This window comes from Lipotes vexillifer, unplaced genomic scaffold (genome assembly GCF_000442215.2).
Source record: "Lipotes vexillifer unplaced genomic scaffold, Lipotes_vexillifer_v1.1 scaffold951, whole genome shotgun sequence".
In the NCBI taxonomy this organism is placed as follows: Eukaryota; Metazoa; Chordata; class Mammalia; order Artiodactyla; family Lipotidae; genus Lipotes; species Lipotes vexillifer.
The window spans coordinates 1,732,402-1,756,377 of NW_006793664.1; the positions used below are offsets into that span (position 1 = coordinate 1,732,402).

General features: G+C 41.3%; 1 protein-coding gene across 1 annotated transcript in view; it reads left to right on the forward strand.

Annotated features, from left to right (window-relative positions):
- SNX25 (sorting nexin 25) overlaps positions 1 to 23,976 on the forward strand; it is a 117,295-nt gene that overhangs the window by 11,682 nt on the left and 81,637 nt on the right. Inside the window, exons 2-3 of the mRNA XM_007466526.1 lie at positions 17,453 to 17,537; positions 21,933 to 22,149. Of these exons, the coding sequence (XP_007466588.1) occupies positions 17,516 to 17,537; positions 21,933 to 22,149 (239 nt within the window). The 5' untranslated portion in view covers positions 17,453 to 17,515. The remainder of the gene's footprint in view (positions 1 to 17,452; positions 17,538 to 21,932; positions 22,150 to 23,976) is intronic.

Below are 23,976 nucleotides of genomic sequence, written 5' to 3' on the forward strand. Positions count from 1 at the left end.
GTAGTAGGGCAGGCTCCACGTGGGAATATCCAGCCTCAGCACCATCTCTCTGTATCTTTCTTAGCTCTGCCCTCCCCATGGGTGCGCCTGACGCCCTGGCTAGTGGCTAGATGGCTGCAGGCATTTCAGGCACCATAGCCACACAGGATGAGATCTAGATGGGGAAAGGCCCTTTTGGAACAAGGAAAGTGTTCTTAGAAATGAAGTGGTAGTGTTCCCTTCGTGTCTATTTGGCAAGGTTTGGGCGGGTACCCGCCTGTATGGAATTGTTGGCTGCGGGAGGGGACCATGATGCTGTGACTGGCCTAGCCAGTCCTTTAAGGAGGAAGGAAGCAGTGGAGTCAAAACAATGAATGTTTCGCTTCATAGCCAAGGTTTTCAGGAGAGGAGGATGCTCTCTTTTTAGCCTTTCACACCTTTACTTACTCCTCACTTTAACCAAGCTTCTCGCTGTTCCTGAATTTACCTTTATGGGGCATATGTGTTGCACCCATGGGCCCCTGGGAAGACCTCTGCCCCCATTTCTGCACATTCAGTTCTTGTTGTTAAAGACCTAGTTCAAGTTCTTCCATCCGGTCAACTCTACCACACTCTTCAGTTCTGCCCAATAAACATTTGTGGAGGGAGGAGAGGGAAAAGTCAGGTGAATTCCAGGTTTCTGACTTGGGCGGCTGAATGGACATGGTCCACGTGGGCAGGTTTGGGATGGTGGGAGGTGGGGAGGTAAGTTTTGACCATGCGGATTTTGAGATGCCTGTGGTTATGTTCAGCCTGCATGTAGGCTTGCAGCTCTGCCATTAGAGGGAGAGATCGAGGGAACAGGTCTGGTGGGGGTCAGTGTGCACGTGTAGTTAAAGCTACAGGTCCATGAGACTGCCGAGGGTGGCCTGCAGTGGTTGAAAAGCAGCAAGCTGAAGGGCAGGCAGAGGAGTGAGAAGGACGGTGCATAGGAGAGAGAAACCCAGAGAAGCCAAGAGAGCAACAGGGACCCAGTGGCCAGAGGTGTTGGGTGAGGTGGGGGGAGTCCAGAAAGAGGGCAGGGAAGTGTCCTTGCATTTGACCCTGGACACCTGTGTGGGTGGTGTCTGGGGAGGGCAGGGTGGACGTGGGGCAGATGTGGTATTTATCCTCTCAGGTGAGGGGTGGGGGACAGGTGGGGAGGCTGAGGCAGGGTGCATGGGGCCCCCGGGAGCTTGGACGAGAAGGAGAGAGGGTGGCGTTCACAGGTGCTTGTGGTGCGTGTGCTTTGGGAATTTTTGTTGTTGAGAGATTTAATCACATCTTTGGGTTAAAGAGGAAGCTTGAAAAGTAGAGAGGGAAATCCCAGAGACAGAGGATGCTTGCTAGAGCAGTGCCCAGGCCCACGGGACCAGAGCACTGGTGGAGGGTTTGGGCTTGAGACTAATGGGAAAGAGGTAAAAGTGGGAGCAGAGAGAGAAGCTCGCAGGCAGCCGGCAGGGAGCTGAGATGTTTCAAACTGGATTGCCTTGACTGTCTTGGTAACTGGGAGGCAAATTAATTGCCCACAGTGAGGAGGATGGCATGTTGAGGTAATTTTTAAGACAGGTGGAAAGAGCTTCGGTGAATCCTTTGTGACTGCCCCAATTTATGTAAAATGATTGCTCTACTCCTGTATTAAAATAAATCTTCCAAAGAATAAAACTTCTCAGCTTTTTTCAGGGGTCATAATCTTTTGTCATCACGACCACTTAGTGGTGTTTCTTAAGTTGGGGTCTAAGGATTTACAAATAACTTAGGAATTCTTGCTAAAAAATGCTGTATGTCAAAGACACACCTTATAAACTTTCTGAATTAAGAATCTTTGTGGGGGGAGGGAGGAATAGGATCTAGAAATCTGCATTAGAACAGATTCCCCAAGTGATTCTTGAAAATGAGTTAGTGTATTTTCAGGCAGCGGATGGGGGCCTCCGGATGTCAGCAAGGGCTGAGGAGACTCAGAGCCGCGTGCGGTGTCCGTGTCTGAGGGACCCACACGTGAGAGTCAGCGTTGCTGCCTTCTCTTTGCTCAGAGGTAGAGCTGCTGCCGCACTAAGGCTTGTCTTTAATACCATGTTTCTCATGAGGGAAGGTTTTATTCTTTGAATTTGAACACATTTATTTTAGATAGAAACGGAAGAAAGAATTTTTATGATCTAGACCTAGGCTGGGGCAGATAATTTTTACTCTCCAGTTAGGAGGGATGTAAAAATCGGCCTGTTTGAATTGTATTTTCAGTTTTTTTGCAACTAGTAGTTTTATGGCAGTAATCCATCTCACGCACCTCAATATCTTGTACATGTGTGTTATCCGGGCCACTGCCCAGAGCTCAGCTTTTCGCTTCAAGGGAACTATGAAAATAGAAATCCCGCTGGAATTGGAGTCAAATTACCAATGTGATATTTTTCCAACCAGGTCCTAAATGTCTTATCACCAGTTTTCATTTAAAAGCCAGTCAACAAATTTAATAAGAATGGTATTACGGTATCCAGGACAGTAACAGAGTTTAAAAAATAAAAAAGTGATTGCTTTCATTACTAAAGATCTCTGTGAAAAAAAGCATTTGTGTGTGACTCATTGAGTTGCTGGGTTACATGATAGCTTTGAAGCAGGGGCAGCCACTCTTCTACATTTATATTCAGTGCGAACTCTTATGAAATGAGAATAATTTTTGTAACTTACTTCAGTATGTATGAACTTGAAAATTCTTATGAACTGATCTCATGGATTGGTTGTATATTTGAGTAGCTGTTCTCCTGTGACCTGGACCGGAGTGTGGGACGTAGAGGAGATACCAGAATGGGAAGAATGTTAGAATTCCTAAGCAGAGCCTGCCCCATTGTTGGAGCTCATTAGTTACTCGATTATGAGCTTCTGTTCCATCAAGGATAGGTTAAGCCCCTTGAGCACAGAGAATGTCATGTATTTACCTTTGTCTCTGGTACCCAACTAAGTGGCAGACGCACAGAGTCCTTAGTATGTGTGAGATGATTGAATGAGTTGATGGAAATGTGATTCATATCTTGGAAACCTCTGATTTCCCTTATGAGCTCAAAATTACAATGGAAGCCAGTGATAAAATGGCTACAGAATTTTTATTCCTACAGACCTTTGCAGGGATGCAAAAAGCTAATGCCAGTTTTCAGTGATCTTTCCTAAGGCAACGTGCTTTTTCTTCATTCTTCTCCCCCAGCCCTAGTCTCTGTTCTGTATTTGCCAGTTTAGATAAAATGCTGCTGCCTGTATACTTTCAAGTGCATGTTATAATTCCAGTTTCCAAATCTGTGTCTGGTTTGAAATATACTTAAATTTCTCTTGTAATCAAGTGGAGTGTGTTTTCTAAGGGTCTTCAGACTTGAGTCCTTGACATTAGAAATGAAGCACGTATTTTCTTCCCACGAGTCTTAATTCTTCCAACTGAATGGAAAAAAGTCCTTAGTATATTAGCCTATCTCAAGAAATACCTCTATTGATCAGTTAATAGAGATTTTGCATTTGCATTAATAATCATTTTTCTCGTAGAAAGCAGATCAATCACCAAGAAACATTATTAAAGGAATCTGCTTGTGATACTAGTCAAATCTGAAAGTATGATAGGTCATAATACTAATCACGTGTGATATAACTATAATCACTCTTTGATTAACATCGTAAAAACTTTGGACTAAGACTTTTGGCACCATAATAACAATCTATATTTGAATACTGTTTTGTAATGTAAAAAAAACCCTTTTACGTGCATTATCCTTCTTGAGGTGCATAATCTTTAGTATAAATAGGGCAGACATTATTTAAACTGAATCTCAGAGAAATGGACATGTTCATTATAAGCAGCAAGAAAATGGCAAAGAATCAACTATCGCCTACTTTTACCTGGGTCTCAATTAAGTGCTCTTGCCACTATCGTGTGATGGCATCTGCTTTTGCCATAGTAATAATAATGGGGTTATGCTCCATCCTGAAGCACGTTTGAGTTTCAGGTTTGTTCAGAGAAAAGATCTAGCCCAGTCATAGGATCTAGTCTCAGGATCTATCCTGATTACCTTTCTTTTCTTTTCTTTTTTTTTTTTTTAACATCTTTATTGGGGTATAATTGCTTTACAATGGTGTGTTAGTTTCTGCTTTATAACAGAGTGAGTCAGTTATACATATATATATGTTCCCATATGTCTTCCCTCTTTGTCTCCCTCCCTCCCACCCTCCCTATCCCACCCCTCCAGACAGCCACAAAGAACCGAGCCGGTTTCCCTGTGCCATGCGGCTGCTTCCCACTGGCTATCTACCTTACGTTTGTTAGTATATATATGTCCATGTCTCTCTCTCGCCCTAACACACCTCACCCTTCCCCCTCCCCATATCCTCAAGTCTGTTCTCCAGTAGGTCTCTGTCTTTATTCCTGTTTTACCCCTAGGTTCTTCATAACATTTTTTTTTCTTAAATTCCATATATATGTGTTAGCATACGGTATTTGTCCTTCTCTTTCTGACTTACTTCACTCCGTATGACAGACTCTAGATCTATCCACCTCATTACAAATAGCTCAATTTCGTTTCTTTTTATGGCTGAGTAATATTCCATTGTATATATGTGCCACATCTTCTTTATCCATTCATCCGACGACGGGCACTTAGGTTGTTTCCATCTCCGGGCTATTGTAAATAGAGCTGCAATGAACATTTTGGTACATGACTCTTTCTGAATTCTGGTTTCCTCAGGGTATATACCTAGTAGTGGGATTGCTGGGTCATATGGTAGTTCTATTTGTAGTTTTTTAAGGAACCTCCATACTGTTCTCCATAGTGGCTGAACCAATTCACATTCCCACCAGCAGTGCAAGAGTGTTCCCTTTTCTCCACACCCTCTCCAGCATTTATTGTTTCTAGATTTTTTGATGATGGCCATTCTGACTGGTGTGAGATGATATCTCATTGTAGTTTTGATTTGCATTTCTCTAATGATTAATGATGTTGAGCATTCTTTCATGTGTTTGTTGGCAGTCTGTATATCTTCTTTGGAGAAATGTCTATTTAGGTCTTCTGCCCATTTTTGGATTGGGTTGTTTATTTTTTTGTTATTGAGCTGCATGAGCTGCCTGTAAATTTTAGAGATTAATCCTTTGTCAGTTGATTCATTTGCAAATATTTTCTCCCATTCTGAGGGCTGTCTTTTGGTCTTGTTTATGGTTTCCTTTGCTGTGCAAAAGCTTTGAAGTTTCATTAGGTCCCATTTGTTTATTTTTGTTTTTATCTCCATTACTCTAGGAGATGGGTCAAGAAGGATCTTGCTGTGATTTATGTCATAGAGTGTTCTGCCTATGTTTTCCTCTAAGAGTTTGATAGTTTCTGGCCTTACATTTAGGTCTTTAATCCATTTTGAGCTTATTTTTGTGTATGGTGTTAGGGAGTGATCTAATCTCATACTTTTACATGTACCTATCCAATTTTCCCAGCACCACTTATTGAAGAGGCTGTCCTTTCTCCACTGTATATTCCTGCCACCTTTATCAAAGATAAGGTGACCATATGTGCATGGGTTTATCTCTGGGCTTTCTATCCTATTCCATTGATCTATCTTTCTGTTTTTGTGCCAGTACCATACTGTCTTGATTACTGTAGCTTTGTAGTATAGTCTGAAGTCAGGCAGCCTGATTCCTCCAGCTCCATTTTTTGTTCTCAAGATTGCTTTGGCTATTCGGGGTCTTTTGTGTTTCCATACAAATTGTGAAATTTTTTGTTCTAGTTCTGTGAAAAATGCCAGTGGTAGTTTGATAGGGATTGCATTGAATCTATAGATTGCTTTGGGAAGTAGAGTCATTTTCACAATGTTGATTCTTCCAATCCAAGAACATGGTATATCTCTCCATCTGTTTGTATCATCTTTAATTTCTTTCATCAGTGTCTTATAATTTTCTGCATACAGGTCTTTTGTCTCCTTAGGTAGGTTTATTCCTAGATATTTTATTCTTTTTGTTGCAATGGTAAATGGGAGTGTTTTCTTGATTTCACTTTCAGATTTTTCATCATTAGTATATAGGAATGCCAGAGATTTCTGTGCATTAATTTTGTATCCTGCTACTTTACCAAATTCATTGATTAGCTCTAGTAGTTTTCTGGTAGCATCTTTAGGATTCTCTATGTATAGTATCATGTCATCTGCAAACAGTGACAGCTTTACTTCTTCTTTTCCGATTTGGATTCCTTTTATTTCCTTTTCTTCTCTGATTGCTGTGGCTAAAACTTCCAAAACTATGTTGAATAAGAGTGGTGAGAGTGGGCAACCTTGTCTTGTTCCTGACCTTAGTGGAAATGCTTTCAGTTTTTCGCCATTGAGGATGATGTTGGCTGTGGGCTTGTCATATACGGCCTTTATTATATTGAGGAAAGTTCCCTCTACACCTACTTTCTGCAGGGTTTTTATCATAAATGGGTGTTGAATTTTGTCAAAAGCTTTCTCTGCATCTATTGAGATGATCATATGGTTTTTCTCCTTCAATTTGTTAATATGGTTAATCACATTGATAGATTTGCGTATATTGAAGAATCCTTGCATTCCTGGAATAAACCCCACTTGATCATGGTGTATGATCCTTTTAATGTGCTGTTGGATTCTGTTTGCTAGTATTTTGTTGAGGATTTTTGCATCTATGTTCATCAGTGATATTGGCCTGTAGTTTTCTTTCTTTGTGACATCCTTGTCTGGTTTTGGTATCAAGGTGATGGTGGCCTCGTAGAATGAGTTTGGGAGTGTTCCTCCCTCTGCTATATTTTGGAAGAGTTTGAGAAGAATAGGTGTTAGCTCTTCTCTAAATGTTTGATAGAATTCGCCTGTGAAGCCATCTGGTCCTGGGCTTTTGTTTGTTGGAAGATTTTTAATCACAGTTTCAATTTCAGTGTTTGTGATTGGTCTGTTCATATTTTCTATTTCTTCCTGATTCAGTCTTGGCAGTTTGTGCATTTCTAAGAATTTGTCCATTTCTTCCAGATTGTCCATTTTATTGGCATAGAGTTGCTTGTAGTAATCCCTCATGATTTTTTGTATTTCTGCAGTGTCAGTTGTTACTTCTCCTTTTTCATTTCTGATTCTATTGATTTGAGTCTTCTCCCTTATTTTCTTGATGAGTCTGGCTAATGGTTTATCAATTTTGTTAATCTTCTCAAAGAACCAGCTTTTAGTTTTATTGATCTTTGCTATTGTTTCCTTCATTTCTTTTTCATTTATTTCTGATCTGATTTTTATGATTTCTTTCCTTCTGCTAACTCTGGGGTTTTTTTGTTCTTCTTTCTCTAATTGCTTGAGGTGCAAGGTTAGGTTGTTTATTCGAGATGTTTCCTGCTTCTTAAGGTGGGCTTGTATTGCTATAAACTTCCCTCTTAGAACTGCTTTTGCTGCATCCCATAGGTTTTGGGTCGTTGTATCTCCATTGTCATTTGTTTCTAGGTATTTTTTAATTTCCTCTTTGATTTCTTCAGTGATCACTTCGTTACTAAGTAGTGTATTGTTTAGCCTCCATGTGTTTGTATTTTTTACTGCTCTTTTCCTATAATTGATATCTAATCTCATGGCGTTGTGGTCGGAAAAGATACTTGATATAATTTCAATTTTCTTAAATTTACCAAGGCTTGATTTGTGACCCAAGATATGATCTATCCTGGAGAATGTTCCATGAGCACTTGAGAAAAATGTGTATTCTGTTGTTTTTGGATGGAGTGTCCTATAAATATCAATTAAGTCCATCCTGTTTAATGTATCATTTAAAGCTTGTGTTTCCTTATTTATTTTCATTTTGGATGATCTGTCCATTGGTGAAAGTGGGGTGTTGAAGTCCCCTACTATGAATGTGTTACTGTCGATTTCCCCTTTTATGGCTGCTAGTTTTTGCCTTATGTATTGAGGTGCTCCTATGTTGGGTGCATAAATATTTACAATTGTTATATCTTCTTCTTGGATCGATCCCTTAATCATTATGTAGTGTCCTTCTTTGTCTCTTCTGATAGTCCTTATTTTAAAGTCTATTTTGTCTGATATGAGAATTGCTACTCCAGCTTTCTTTTGGTTTCCATTTGCATGGAATATCTTTTTCCATCCCCTTACTTTCAGTCTGTATGTGTCTCTAGGTCTGAAGTGGGTCTCTTGTAGACAGCATATATATGGGTCTTGTTTTTGTATCCATTCAGCCAATCTGTGTCTTTTGGTGGGAGCATTTAGTCCATTTACATTTAAGGTAATTATCGATATGTATGTTCCTATTCCCATTTTCTAAATTGTTTTGGGTTCGTTATTATAGGACTTTTCCTTCTCTTGTGTTTTTGTCTAGAGAAGTTCCTTTAGCATTTGTTGTAAAGCTGGTTTGGTGGTGCTGAACTCTCTCAGCTTTTGCTTGTCTGTAAAGGTTTTAATTTCTCCATCAAATCTGAATGAGATCCTTGCTGGGTAGAGTAATCTTGGTTGCAGGTTTTTCTCCTTCATCACTTTCAGTATGTCCTGCCACTCCCTTCTGGCTTGTAGAGTTTCTGCTGAGAGATCAGCTGTTAACCTTATGGGGATTCCCTTGTGTGTTATTTGTTGTTTTTCCCTTGCTGCTTTTAATATGCTTTCTTTGTATTTAGTTTTTGACAGTTTGATTAATATGTGTCTTGGCGTATTTCTCCTTGAATTTATCCTGTATGGGACTCTCTGTGCTTCCTGGACTTGATTAACGATTTCCTTTCCCATATTAGGGAAGTTTTCAACTATAATCTCTTCAAATATTTTCTCAGTCCCTTTCTTTTTCTCTTCTTCTTCTGGAACCCCTATAATTCGAATGTTGGTGCGTTTAATGTTGTCCCAGAGGTCTCTGAGACTGTCCTCAGTTCTTTTCATTCTTTTTTCTTTATTCTGCTCTGCAGTAGTTATTTCCACTATTTTATCTTCCAGGTCACTTATCCGTTCTTCTGCCTCATTTATTCTGCTATTGATCCCATCTAGAGTATTTTTCATTTCATTTATTGTGTTGTTCATCATTGTCTGTTTCATCTTTATTTCTTCTAGGTCCTTGTTAACTGCTTCTTGCATTTTGTCCATTCTATTTCCAAGATTTTGGATCATCTTTACTATCATTATTCTGAACTCTTTTTCAGGTAGACTGCCTATTTCCTCTTCATTTGTTAGGTCTGGTGGGTTTTTATCCTGCTCCTTCATCTGCTGTGTGTTTTTCTGTCTTCTCATTTTGCTTATCTTACTGTGATTGGGTTCACCTTTTTGCAGGCTGCAAGTTCGTAGCTCCCGTTGTTTTTGATGTCTGTCTCCAGTGGCTAAGGTTGGTTCAGTGCGTTGTGTAGGCTTCCTGGTGGAGGGGACTAGTGGCTGTGTTGTGGTGTATGAGGCTAGATCTTGTCTCTCTAGTGGGCAGGTCCACGTCTGGTGGTGTGTTTTGGGGTGTCTGTGGACTTATTATGATTTTAGGCAGCCTCTCTGCTAGTGGGTGGGGTTGTGTTCCTGTTTTGCTATATGGCTGGCATAGGTTGTCCAGCACTGTAGCTTGCTGGTCGTTGAGTGAAGCTGGGTGCTGGTGTTGAGATGGAGATCTCTGGGAGATTTTTGCCGTTTGGTATTACGTGGAGCTGGGAGGTCTCTTTTGGACGGGTGTCCTGAAGTTGGCTCTCCCACCTCAGAGGCAGAGTCCTGACTCCTGGCTGGAGCAGCAAGAGCCTTTCATCCACTCGGCTGGAAAAGCCTCAGGATGTTGGCTACCACGATGGAGACCGAACTCCCCGAAGCCCCAATCACTCCAACTACTTTCGCGGGCTTGACGAAAACCGGAGGCTCGCCGTTGGTGCAGCGCACTTCGGAGGTGTCCTTCTGGATGAGCGCCTGGACGAAAGTGAGCGACTGTTCGAGCGCATAAGTGTCCCTGGAACAAGTGTCCAGGATCTGCGCTCCCAGCGTCACGTTGGGCAGCAGGTTGGGATCTCGGGTTTGTTTTTGTAGGTCCTTTCCTCCTCTTGCGTTTCCCACTCAGAGAAGTTCGTTTAGCATTATGTTGTAGAGCTGGTTTGGTGGTGTTGAATTCTCTTAGCTTCTGCTTGTCTGTAAAGCTTTTGATTTCTCCATTGAATCTGAACGAGATCCTTGCCGGGTAGAGTATTGTTGGTTGTAGGTTCTTCCCTTTCATCTCTTTAAATATATTGTGCCACTCCCTTCTGGCTTGTAGAGTTTCTGCTGAGAAATTAACCTTATGGGAGTTCCCTTGTATGTTGTCATTTTTCCCTTGTTGCTTTTAATAATTTTTCTTTGTCTTAATTTTTGTCAGTTTGCTTACTATGTGTCTCGGCATGTTTCTTCTTGAGTTTATCCCGCCTGGGACCCTCTGTGCTTCCTAGACTTGGGTGGCTATTTCCTTTCCCATGTTAGGGAAGTTTTTGACTATAATCTCTTCAAATATTTTCTCAGGCCCTTTCTCTGTCTCTTCTCCCTCTGGGACCCCTCTAGTGAGGATGTTGGGGCGTTTAATGTTGTCCCAGAGGTCTCTTAGGCTGTCTTCATTTCTTTTCATTCTTTTTTCTCTATTCTGTTCCTTGGCAGTGATTTCCACCATTCTGTCTTCCAGGTCACTTATCCGTTCTTCTGCCTCATTCTGCTATTGATTCCTTCTAGTGTAGTTTTCATTTCAGTTGTTCATCTCTGTTTGTTTGTTCTTTAATTCGTCTAGGTCTTTGTTAAACATTTCTTGCATCTTCTTGATATTTGCCTCCATTCTTTTTCTGAGGTCCTGTATTATCTTCATTGTCATTATTCTGAATTCTTTTTCTAGAAGGTTGCCTATCTCCACTTCATTTAGTTGATTTTCTGGGGTGTTCTCTTGTTCCTTCATCTGGTACAAAGTCCTCTGCCTTTTCATTTTATCTATCTTTCTGTGAAGATATGAATGTGGTTTTCATTCCACAGGCTGCAGGATTGTAGTTCTTCTTGCTTCTGCCATCTGCCCTCTGGTGGATGAGGCTATCTAACAGGATTGTGCAAGTTTCCTGATGGGAGGGACTGGTGGTGGGTAGAGCTGGGTGTTGCTGTGGTGGGCCAAGCTCAGTAAAACTTTAATCTGCTTGTCTGCTGATGGGTGGGGCTGGGTTCCCTCCCTGTTGGCTGGCTGGCCTGAGGCGACCCAGCACTGGAGCCTATGGGCTCTTTGGTGGGGCTAATGGCAGACTCTGGGAGGGCTCATGCCAAGGAGTACTTCCCAGAGCTTCTGCTGCCAGTGTCCTTGTCCCCACGGTGAGCCACAGCCACTCCAGCCTCTGCAGGAGACCCTCCAACACTAGCAGGTAGGTCTGGTTCAGTGTCCTGTGGGGTCACTGCTCCTTCCCCTGGCTCCCGATGTGCACAGTACACTGTGTGTGCCCTCCAAGAGTGGAGTCTCTGTTTCCCCCAGTCCTGTTGAAGTCCTGCAATCAAATCCCGCTAGCCTTCCATGTCTGATTCTCTGGGAATTCCTCCTCCTGTTGCCAGATCCCCCAGGTTGGGAAGCCTGACGTGGGGCTCAGAACCTTCACGCCAGTGGGTGGACCTCTGTGGTATAAGTGTTCTCCAGTTTGTGAGTCACCCACCTAGCAGTTATGGGATTTTATTTTATTTTGATTGTGCCCCTCCTACTGTCTCATTGTGGCTTCTCCTTTGTCTTTGGATGTGGGGTATCTTTTTTGTTGAGTTCCAGTGTCTTCCTGTTGATGACTGTTCAGCAGTCAGTTGTGATTCCGGTGCTCTCGCAAGAGGGAGTGAGCACACGTCCTTCTACTCCACCATCTTGAACCAATCTATGGTTAAACATTATAAAGCACAATCCAGGAAACTGATTCTGATCAAACCAGGTTTTGTTTGAATACTTAAAAACTTCACCAGTGATAAAAAGTGTAAAGGCACATATGCAATAGAACATCTCCAGGAAATAGACACTTTGCTCTCTGGAAAGTACAGCCTCAAAAGGAAAAATGCTTCGGGAACACTATGTCCTATTATGTAGTGTCTTAACTTTGGTGACTTAACTTTCAGCCCTTCTCTCTTGCTTTCGTTTCCACTTCAGAAAACCAAGAAATCAGCTGTTAAACCAACCAGCTGATTAGCCTCAACTTGTTGCAAGTTGATAACATTTTGAGCTTTATTAGTGATAATAGCTGTACTTTGCTATATGTGCCAGGAATACTGCTAAATTTTTTCTGTGAGCCAGCAATTACAGACTAGATGCCCAGCATTCCAATGTGGCTCAGGATTTGGTCCAAACAGTGTAAGCCTACAGTGTTTGGAATAAAATGAATTACTTGGAGATATGATATAAAATTCTTGATTTTCATTTTTTGTTGGAAACAGTTGGGACCCTGAGCAACCCCCTTAACTCGTTTATTTTCCTGCCAGGCTCTTGCTGTCTTGTTTCCTTTTTGGACCCCTGATATTATTTCCTTTAATTCTCTGAGGTGTTGTAAGCCCAGTTTAGCTAGAGAGGGAATGGCTGGGACAAGGACCTACCGTTAGTAAGAAGTCCTGTTGGACTTGAGAGCCCTCATCATTCCTCACAGTGGCCACTCGGCTTCCATTCTGACATGACTGCTGTCATTCATGTCACAGCCTTTCGTCAGGGTCTTCCTATCTTCCTCAGAAGGGATATGTGTGGGTCCTTTGTTTCTTTGGTTTTGGTTAAATTATTTTTTGAGGAGGAGGCAGAATATGGTTGGTTTGAAAGGAGCCATGGTTTTGAGAATAGCATAGTTTAAGAATGAGAATATTAGTCATGAGATCCTGGTAGACTGTCAGATGCTGAAAATACTTGGAAACACTCGGCCACATGACAACTCCACATGGATAATGATGATTGGGGGTTTGTGTTTGTTTTCCTAACAGAAGTCACTCTTTCAGTAGCTTTACAGGAAATTATATCCATCACTCCTTCAATTGCTTTTCCTTTTAAAATAAACCAAAATAAATATATTTTTTTATTATTGTAGAAGTGTATAGCAAAGGAGAGAAACACTTGTTTATTTGAGTAGCTCAGGTAATAGGCATGAAAGGAATTACCAGTCATGGACTGGCTGTTCTAGCCCCATCTTTGCTCCCACAGGAAGGAACACAGTAAGCAATGTCATCCTTGTAAGCAATGGAAAATGAGGTGTATGTCTCAGCTGGATTCTAGATCATTCCTGGTTGTCTAGTTGCTAATGGTGTCAGAGTACCCAGGTCTTTCCACGTGGATTCTCTCCGAATGTTGTTCCCTCAGGAGAGGGTGTCTTTACTCTGACACAAAGACAGTTTGAGTGTATCATGGCTGTAGACTAACAGCTGACGTTCAGGAGTAAACAGAAAGCTGATATGTACTCAGGAAAGGGTTTGTTGATATGGCATCTATTCCTTGTTGCTGAGAATCATATATCAGCGAAGAGCTTTCAGGTTTTGCCGTCTTTGGAAAACATTTTCTTTGGTTTTTATTTATTTAGTTTTTGGCTGTGTTGGGTCTTCATTGGTGTGCGCGGGCTTTCTCTAGTTGTGGCGAGCGGTGGTGTGCGGGCTTCTCTTGTTGTGGATCATGGGCTCTAGGCACGCGAGATTCAGTAGTTGTGGCTCACGGCCTCAGTACTTGTGCCTGGCGGGCTCTAGAGCTCAGGCTCAGTAGTTGTGGTGCACGGGCTTAGTTGCTCTGTGCATGTGGAATTTTCCCGGACCAGGGCTCGAACCCATGTCCCCTGCATTGGCAGGCGGATTCTTAACCACTGCACCACCAGGGAAGCCTGGAAAATGTTTTCAAATTGAGCAATTATATGTTGATGCTGCTCACTTTCTCTCCCCAGGGAACTCACTGAGTGATTAAAAGTGATCTTGACAAGTTGGTTCTAAGCTAGGTTTACATCTTAAAATGAAGACAGGTTTCATTTATTTTAATTAAGTAAAAAATAAGGTTTAATTTTTACATGGCAGGGGTTCTGGTTCACCAGACTCCCATCTATCTTAATATTGGGTTATGGAGGCCAAACATCAGATGAGGGCGGACTGCTCAGACTGCACTCGAAGTCCTCAGTTCTGGATCGAGTAGTGAAGACTTCTGTCACTTGCCCTTTGTGACAGAGGGAGGAGGATGCACATTTTCCTCTCACCTTTCCTAAAACCAGCATTCTTAGGAAAGTGGTTGTCAGGAAGAGGCAGGCTTTCCCTGAGGGCTGGGAGGGACCTGTGCAGTGCAGAAAGGGAGGTTAGCATTTGCTGTAACACATCTTTTGGGGAAGTCTCTGTCGTGTGGAGTTCCTTTTTTCAAACCTATAAATGGAAGGAGAATGAAGACAGGTTTTGCCCCACTGCCCTCTGGGCCACAGGAATGCACGTGTGCCTCTGTTTTAGTGCCGGCCTTCTCCCCTTCTTTCCCTTCCTCCCCTTCTTTCTCTCTTTCTCCACCTCGGGATAATGATTAATTAGTGAATTCCATCTCTGTGATCTGAAAGAAAAGGAGTATGTAGTGACTAATCTACACTCATGTAGTAGTTTAGTCGTGAGGAGATTCTGGCTCCATAAATATTAAATCCTTAAAAAAGGTATTTCCATGCATGGTTACCCAGTTACTTTGGGCCCGTGATGCTTTCTTTTATCTTCCTGTTCTCCTTACTTACAGACTCGCCATCAGGCTCTGAGGATGGGACAGGGCTGAAGAACTTTTTTTTCTTTCTATTAAGGGCCAAGTGACCCCCTGGGGGATGGGGTGCAGGGAAATCCAAAATCAGTTTGGAAAATGAGATGGAAAAAATAATAGCGCTTTTAGGTAAAGAGCCAACATAGAAAACATTCTCATATAAGCTTTTTAAATTAAAGAGAGTAAAGGCCTAATTCAGGTACAGTGAGTAGTGACAAACATGTTTATTGTAGGTATTACATCTAAGTATGAAGCAGAGAGAGAAAAGAAATATGCAGACAGATGGCAATAATTAGTAAAGCCATAACTAGGGAGAGAAAGAAAAGATAAAAAGTAAGAAACTGTTTTGAAGGAAGTTGTAATGATAGACACAGGAGCTCACAATATGCTTAGATATGCATGTGCTGTCGTATTCACACCTGCTTCTCTCCCAGCCCTTAAAGACAGTTTCCATTTTAAGAACCCAAATTCAGGAACTTCTCAATTAAGTGTTGTTTGGCTGTGGTTTCATCATCCGGTTAGTACTGTGCATGAAAACTGCCATACCTATATTTGGGAAGCTATAACAGACTGCCGAAGACTTGAGAAGTTGTGATTAAAGTTATTTATCAGTATAGCGCTCTAAAAGTATTAACTCAATTAAGATTTTGTCCCCAGTTCATAAGTTGTTGAAATATCTGCCTGATGTTCTAAAAAGCACTAGAATTTAAAAATTCTCATCTGTTCAAATTTTTCTTTCACAAACTAAAATTTTTTAAATTGCAGTAAAATGTACTGACCCCTTAATTTTATAACAAGCTACTCAAGAGACTAGAAAATGGTTTTAAACGCATGAGAGTATATTTCTTTTAGGAATAAAGTGGCTTTTGTCTGTAGGATTATGTATGATTAAGGTTTTTTTTTTAAAAATGATTCCTTGGGAAAGTGTTGAATGTTATATGTTAATTTGTAGCATGAAGGGATTCTTGAGGCTTTTAAAAGTGTTTCAGCTAAGGAATCTCAAGACTATGGCATTTGGGACTTCCCTGGTGGCACAGTGGTTAAGAATCCGCCTGCCAGTGCAGGGGACAGAAGTTGGGAGCCCTGGTCTGGGAAGATCCCACATGCTGCGGAGCAACTAAGCCTGTGCGCTACAACTACTGAGCCTGCGCTCTAGAGCCCGCGAGCCACAACTACTGAGCCCGTGTACCACCACTACTGAAGCCCGCATGCCTAGAGGCCGTGCCTCATGATAAGAGAAGCCACCGCAATGAGAAGCCCCCGCACCGCAACGAAGAGTAGCCCCCGCTCGCTGCAACTAGAGAAAGCTCGCGTACAGCTACAAAGACCCAATGCAGCCAAAAATAAATAAGTAAATTTATTGAAAAAGACTATGGCTTTTGTTTTTTAATAACAGTGATCACAAAAATGGATGATACTCTTGGCATTTGACCCATGGGTAGTGTGAAACTAAGCCAAGGACTAGAAATTCTCTGCTCATGGTTGGGTGGTCCAGGGCCATGGGGTTGATTGCAGCTGTGTTGGGGTGGCCTGCCCAAGAACAAAGGGATTTCCTCATGCTCATTTATTGGATGAAGGTGATGCTAACATGAGCCATTTAGATCTCCTGAGTGACTGTGGTGGTGCTAGTAAAGCACTTGTAGTATTTCCCATGCCTAAAGAAGTACTCTACGTTCCACTACTAGTAGCTGTTTTTTAATTGCTCTGAAACCAATAAGTGGCCTAATTACATTATACGTGCTTTTGATCACTTTGGTATGTGATCAATTAAAAGTTTTCCTCTTTAATGTCATCTTACTAGCCAGATAGTGGGATTTAAATCTGATACATTGCCTCTCTCTGTTTTTGTTTTTGCCAGCTAGTATCTTTTTATAATTAAAAACTTAAAATTTACTGTTACACAGACATATGTGGAGGAAGAACTTAAAATCCTATGCCTCTGCCTATTAAAGGAAACCACTTTTAATAGTTTAGCATATGTGCTTCCAAGCATTTTCCATCATGGAAAACTTTTCCATGAAGGCATATGTATCCCTAATTCATTCCTTTTAAGGGTTGCATTATATTGTAAAATATGAGCATATCGTAATTTAACTCTTTGGCTATTGATATACACTTGGGTTATTTCCAATTTTCTGCCCTTACAATCAATATAGCAGTGAAATTCTTGGTATATATACTTTTTTGCAACGTGGAGGTATTTTATGCTGGCTAGATTCCTAGGAGTGGAATTGCTGAGTGAAGGTAGTGCATTTTAAATAACTCTTATATTTTGTGTCTTATTTTAGAGAAATCTTCTCCATCCCAGGATTAAACACAGCATCTCCCTTGTTTCCTTTAAATGCTTTTTTAGTTAAAAAGAATATTTAGCGTTTTAATCACTTCGGAGTTATTCATATATGAAGTGTGGGATAAGACTCTAATCTTTTTTGCCACATGAGTATCAAATTGTCCCTACACCACTTATTGAATGGTCTGTTTTCCTCACAGATTTCAAATTCTTTCTCATTATGTTCTTAATTCTCATATATAGATATGTATCTATATATAGGTGTTTTTGTACTTTTTACTATTCTGTTGATTTGTTTATTCCTACACTGATATCATACTGTTTTGATATCTGGTAGGGAAAATCCTTCCTTAATTCTTCTTTTTCAAAAATTTCTTAACCTTAAGCATTTATTTACTTTTCCAGAAGAACTTTATAATCTGTTAAGCAATATTTTAGTGCCTGTTTAAATGGTTTTTCATACCTTTGGTTTTATTTTTATGTATGATTTATTCATTCAGTAATATGCATCTTTTCTTCTTCCATTTCAGAGTCCTGTGTATGGAAACTCACATGAGTCAGTTCAGTCTAGAAGGGTAGTCATTTCTCATAACATGGACAAGGCTCTGAAAGAAGGTAAGGATTAAGTTAGGATATATAATTACCATGGGAAGCAATTCATTATGTTCTAAAAGGAAAATAATCGTTCCTAGCAAATTTATCTATCCTTGTCTACATGTTGCATTTGAATTTTTTCTTCATGAATTTTTACTTGAAAACTTAATAAATACATCCATGTTTTAGTTAAATGGATGGGATCTAAACATTGATTAAGTAGGAATTTGCAGGTCACATGAAACTAGCCAGCTAGGTGGAGCTAGTTCCAGGATAGGAAGCAAGGATCTGCTCTCTGTTACCTAAAGTAGGTATCAGGAAAATTTATTTCTTTTAGATATAAACTAGAGAAGGTGCATTGGGGATGAGTACACTCAGGCTCGCTCATGGACAAACCAGTTAACCAAATTTAGGGATATTGGTCAGCCTTATAAAAGAATGAAGGACATTCACGTGAAACTTGTATTAAGGATGATTGGAAAGGGGATTGAGGCGGGTACAATATTATATGTCTAAAAATGGGGACAAGTAAGTGTAATTACAAATATTAAAGTTTAAAAGAGGATAATATATTTTGATCAAATTAAAGTTTAAAAAGATATTTTAAAAATTAAATTTCTAAAAACTGATAATTTCAGTTATATGTACAGAAAAAAATGTCTGAGGTTTTTCAGATGAAAATACATGGTGTTAAATATGAAGTTAGGAGAGAGCTGGCAGCTATACCAGACGCCCTTGAAAGGTTTTCTCCTGAAGCTACATTTCTTGGAAAACTGACAGAAGATAGACTTTTTTGTTTGTTTGTTTTGTTTTTGTGGTACGTAGGCCTCTCACTGTTGTGGCCTCTCCCGTTGCGGAGCACAGGCTCTGGCTGCGCAGGCCCAGCGGCCATGGCTCACAGGCCCAGCCGCTCCGTGGCATGTGGGATCTTCCCGGACTGGGGCATGAGCCCGTGTCCCCTGCATCGGCAGGCGGACTCTGAACCACTGTGCCACCAGGGAAGCCCAGAAGATAGACTTTTAAAAATCTTTTTGACTTGCTATTAAATCTCACTAGATCTATAGCCTAATTTTCACTAGGCTCCCCTGAATTGTCTCACTAATGTGGGCCAGAGAATCTAATTCAGTAATTATCGCATACCTGCTGTTAGCTCAGTAGACTTGGACTACTCTAAGTAGACAGATTACTTAGACTGTCCAAGGATTAGATGCTGACACAGCGGAAGCAGAGCTAGTACCTCAAAGAGCATGACTTCCCCCTCCCCATAGGCTCAACTTACCTTGTTCATGACTCACTCATCCTTCCTTCCCTCCTTCCCTCCCTCCCTCCCTCCCCCCCCCCTTCCCCTCTCTCTTTCTTTCTTGCTGTGTTGGGTCTTCGTAGCTGCACGCGGGCTTTCTGTAGTTGCGGTGAGCAGGGGCTACTCTTCGTTGTGATGTGTGGGCTTCTCATTGAGGTGGCTTCTCTTGTTGTGGAGCACGGGCTCTAGGCGCGCGGGCTCGGTAGTTGTAGCACGTGGGCTCAGTAGTTGTGGCTCGCGGGCTGTAGAGCGCAGGCTCAGTAGTTGTGGTGCACGGGCTTAGTTGCTCCGCGCATGTGGGATCTTCCCGGACCAGGGCTCAAACCCGTGTCCCCTGCATTGGCAGGTGGATTCTTAACCACTGTGCCACCAGGGAAGTCCCTCATTCATGACTCTTTACCTAGTGGTATGAAATATCTGTCCATTTTTGTTGAATGAATGAATAGATCAACCAGTGACGTAACCTAATAACCTCAAAATCTTCCCAGAAGATGACTTTCGTTCTGCACACAGAGAGTAATTATTAATTTCATTTTTGAAAACTTTGTACACCGTAAAGGGCCATCTATATGATCAATGAAATTGTTGTTCTTATCATTATCGTTGGGGCAGTTCCTGGTGGAATGAGGACTGTTTCTTTGTGCCAAGAGACTCAGGTCATGGACACTTACAACCTGCGGGGCTCTACCTCTTGGGCATGGAAGATTGCACCCTGAGTTAGCCTGGGGAGAAGGCAGAGATGGAAAATGGCTCTCTTGGAGCTTCTCTCTCATACTGTTTACTTAGGTTGAGTCATTCCTTGTTCTGAACTTTTATAGATAGAAACTTAACCTAGCATCACATTTTCTAGACTACATGGTAGCTTTTTAACTGGTCTCTTCACCTCTAGTAATTCTCTACTTTGTTACCCTAAATCCTCTTTTCAGATTAATCTAATTAAAGCTGAAAAGTTCTAATCATGTTATTCCATTCTCTCTAATCTTCAGTGATTCCCTCTTACCTACTTATTTCTTTGAGAGCCGTCCTAGAAATTAGATGTATTTGAGTGATAATAGCATCTGAATTTTTGTTGGCTGTTAGGCCTTTAGAAGAAAATCTTTTTGCTTGGCAGTGAGAATAAGTGTTCTTTCACTTCTCACTGTGGTTTGTTACATTACTTACGCTTATTTCTTAATGAAAACCATAAAATGATTTTATGATCACGAATTTCTGTCTCCTTGAATTGACCTAGAAGGTATATTTAAAAACATTTTGTTCATGTGTACTTGTGTGAGTGAGTGTATGTAGTTAGGTAGTACATACTTAGAATCATGGCTTTGTTTTGTACTTTTTATGTTTGTTATATTTTTATGATACTTAGTTTGAAGAGGGGTGCTGATGAGCTATTGGTGGAAGATATGCCTGTGGCTGACACGTATCTCTATTACTGAGTACAGATTTTTGTCAGTATTTATTTTTATCCATTTCTCACCAAAACCTATTATCAGAGGAGTATTTTAGGTGTGTAATAATTAGAGTATGCAGTGTGGTTAACAAATGTAGTGAGACATTATGTAGGTGAATATGCCCTTCACATAAATCTTTTAGCATACTGAAAAGATCTTATTTTTAGAGATTAAATCTCTTATAATTGCTCTTAATTTCCTGATTTAATTTGAAATTAAATTTTAATGAAAGGAAAAATGCTTCTATTTTTCCAAACGTTTTGGTTTGCAGATTTATTTGCTACTAGCTAAAAATTCTTTGGCATGAAAACTTTGCTTGATACAAGAGTACGAGAGAAAGAATTGCAAATGAACGAATTAGCAGTGTTTTACTGGCAAGGTGTGTGTCATCATGCTCTTGTTGCTTGGCATTGGGGTTCCCAGAAGGAAGGTAAAAGGCTATAAAAGCCTGGAGGTCATGTAATCCAGCCCCACCGTCTCAGGAAGTAATTTTTCCATGTCATCCTTGTCCATTAGATACTCAGCTTGTTTAAAAATTTCTTATGATGGAACATTCGTCATCTAATATGGCAGCCTCTCGAATAGCTTTAATGTTTTTATTCAGTTCTTCCTTATGTTGAACAGAAAAAACAACTTCCTTGTGATTTCCACCCATTGGTCCTATTTGTACTGTCTAGAGCAATTTAGAATTAAAAAAAAAAAAAAATCGGAGAGTTTGGTACCAAGATAGAATATTTAAAGATTGGGCTATCTGAGAAAATCCAGTACCTATGGTCACCATACCCCCAAAATTCTAGTTAGATGAGAGTCTCTCATTTTGAAAGACTTCAGGGAAGAGTGTGTCTTCCCTTGTTTTGTTTTCTACTCTCTTTAAATTTTAAACAGTGAGCGACTTCCCTGGCAGTTCAGCGGTTAAGACTTTGCCTTCCAGTGCAGGGGGTGTGGGTTTGATCCCTGGTTGGAGAGCTAAGATCCCACATGCCTCTTGGCCAAAACACCAGAACATAAAGCAGAAGCAATATTGTAACAAATTCAATAAAGACTTAAAAAAAAAAAAAAAAGGCCCACATCATGTAAATGCTGGGGAACCAAGATAAATATTAAAGAACCAAGAAAGCTATGATTAATTTTTTAAAACACTGACCAAGTACCTACTACATGCAAATTCTCAGATAAGGTTTTGGGTTGTGGAGTATAAAGAAGAGATGAGTATGGACCTGCACTCAAAAGATTTCAGGACACCATGATCATCTGTGTATTTTTCCCATTTCTCTGTCCCTATATTCTCAGCCTTATTTCTCTGTGCCTTTCAGTGTTACTTCTCAGAGTTCCATCTTCAGTCCTCTCCTTAATCTAAATACTCTATTACCATTACACCCACATTTCCTACACTACCCCATTCCTGAACTCTACACCTGTATATCCGCTCCCCACCAACTCTTTAATAAGAGCTCTCCTTGAAGCCCCTCAGGCACTTCCTCTTCCAGCACGACCCCTTGTCCCCTGCATCGGCAGGCGGACCCTCAACCACTGCGCCACCAGGGAAGCCCGGTCCACATATTTTAAACAGTGACTACTAAATAGCAGGTGGCTAGCTTCCAGTAGAAAAGCCGTCTCGGTGTCTGTTACTTTCACCCAAGTTTGACGCGTTGCTCTGTCTCTTCCTGGTAGTGTTTGACTACAGTTACAGAGACTACATCCTGTCCTGGTATGGAAGCCTCAGCAGAGACGAGGGGCAGCTCTACCACCTGCTTTCCGAGGACTTCTGGGAAGTTGTCAAACGGCTGCGCCACAGGCTGAGCCGCGTGGACATGGTCAGAGTTGTCTGCAGTGATGTCGTGAGAGCTTTACTCGCTCACTTCTGTGACCTGAAGGCGGCGGACGCCAGGTAACTGTTATAATGGGAACAACCTCCCCTTCACTTTTATTCACAGTAGAATATTTTCCTTATTGAGAAGGTCGTTGAAGTCAAGACAAAACTCGGGCACATTCATCCTCTTGCTGGCACTCGGCTGGAAATGTAGACATATTGGGGGGGATAATTATAATGTTCTGACAGAGTAAACTTAAAAAAATTTTTAATAGAAAACCACTTTGGACTTGTTTGCTTTTGTAAATAACTGAAACAGTGAAATGAATTTTATGGAGCCAGCAGCACTCTCATGAATGTATTTAGACAGTATTAAGGGTGCCTAGAAAGAGAACATTTAAATATAGCGCTTTACACTCTGAAGAGTGTCAGTGAGTTTTCAGTTTTCAGAAAAGTTTCAATGAAGTTCATTTTTGTGTGTGTGTGAGTCCTGTGTTAAGAGCTCTGTTGCATCACAATATCCTGAAAATTGATTTTTAAAAGGAACGCATTGTTGGAGCATGTGGGCTGTAATTAGAGGTCTTCCAATGTGAAAATTGCTAATGTTTAGGCTTGTTAACCTTTTGTTCTGTTACACGGGAAAGGTTTGTGCCTGTGAGGTGACTCTGCCTATGGAAGAAGACTTCAACAAGGCCTTTCTGTGCTCATAACAAATTCTTACTCTCTTAGGTTTGAGGATAGGATCTTAAATGTTTGTCTTACTCTTGTGTGAGTGACAGCATGGTGACTCATAGCACCTCTAACTGGGACATAAAAAGCAGTCTTACTGCAATAAGTAGCCTTCTGCCTGTTTGGATCTGGACTCAGTTGGAGTAGCAGCGGGCTCCCTACAGCTCCTGTGGCCTCTTCTCATTGACACCGCTCTGCCTCTGCCGTCGGGGATGAGAGAAAGTATTTGCACAATACGTAAGGGGTTGAGTAAGCAGAGGCATCCTCGTCGGGCAGGTGGGAACTCACATTCTTCTAAGAAGCCCTGTCTTGCAGCTCTGTCAGAAAGTACTCCCTGTCCTGCCTGTGAGGTTGCTCTGGGGCCTGGCTGCCAAGGGCGCTCGGTCGTGCAGAAGCAGCAGCCCTCTGTCCTTGGCTGTGCTGCCTCTTCCCACGAGTTGTGCCCTCTCCCCATGTCCACCCAGCTCAGGTTCATGTGACCAGAATCCACAGGGCCGCCATATGCCTATTCTTCTCCAGCTTGCTGCCCCCAGTGTTTTTTGCAAACTTTAAAAATAAAACCAGGAATACATTTTATATTGTGATGCAGTTTCATCAAATAATGCTCAGTGCCTGTGAAAACTTTGATATTTTTTGTCCTTTACCATTTAAAAAAAAATGGCATTTGAGACTAAATTTTATATTGTTCCTTGTGGGTCACAACCCACGGTTTGAAAAAGTTACTGTAGAGCTACGGTTTTCAGATTTCGTGGTCTCAGAATCCCTCTACACTCATAAAAGTTATCAAGGACCTGAAAGAGCTTCTGTTTAAGTGGGTTAGAGCTGTGGTGTCCCAGGGCCGGCTTGTACAGGGTGCAGGAGTGGATGGTGCACATCTCTCAACTCTGAGGTCAGTGATGGTCACCTTGTCGATTTGTAATTGGCCATGGCGTGGGTATTTACACCTCGAAATCGGCAAATGCTACAAATCGGAGCTTTTTTTTCCCCCTTGGAGAGCCAGTTGAACATTTACCAGCTCACCACTCATCCTATTGGTCAATATTTACCATATTATATATTAAACTAAGATTTTTTTTTTTTTTTCCGGTACGTGGGCCTCTTACTGCTGTGGCCTCTCCCGTTGCAGAGCACAGGCTCTGGACGCGCAGGCTCAGCGGCCATGGCCCACGGGCCCCG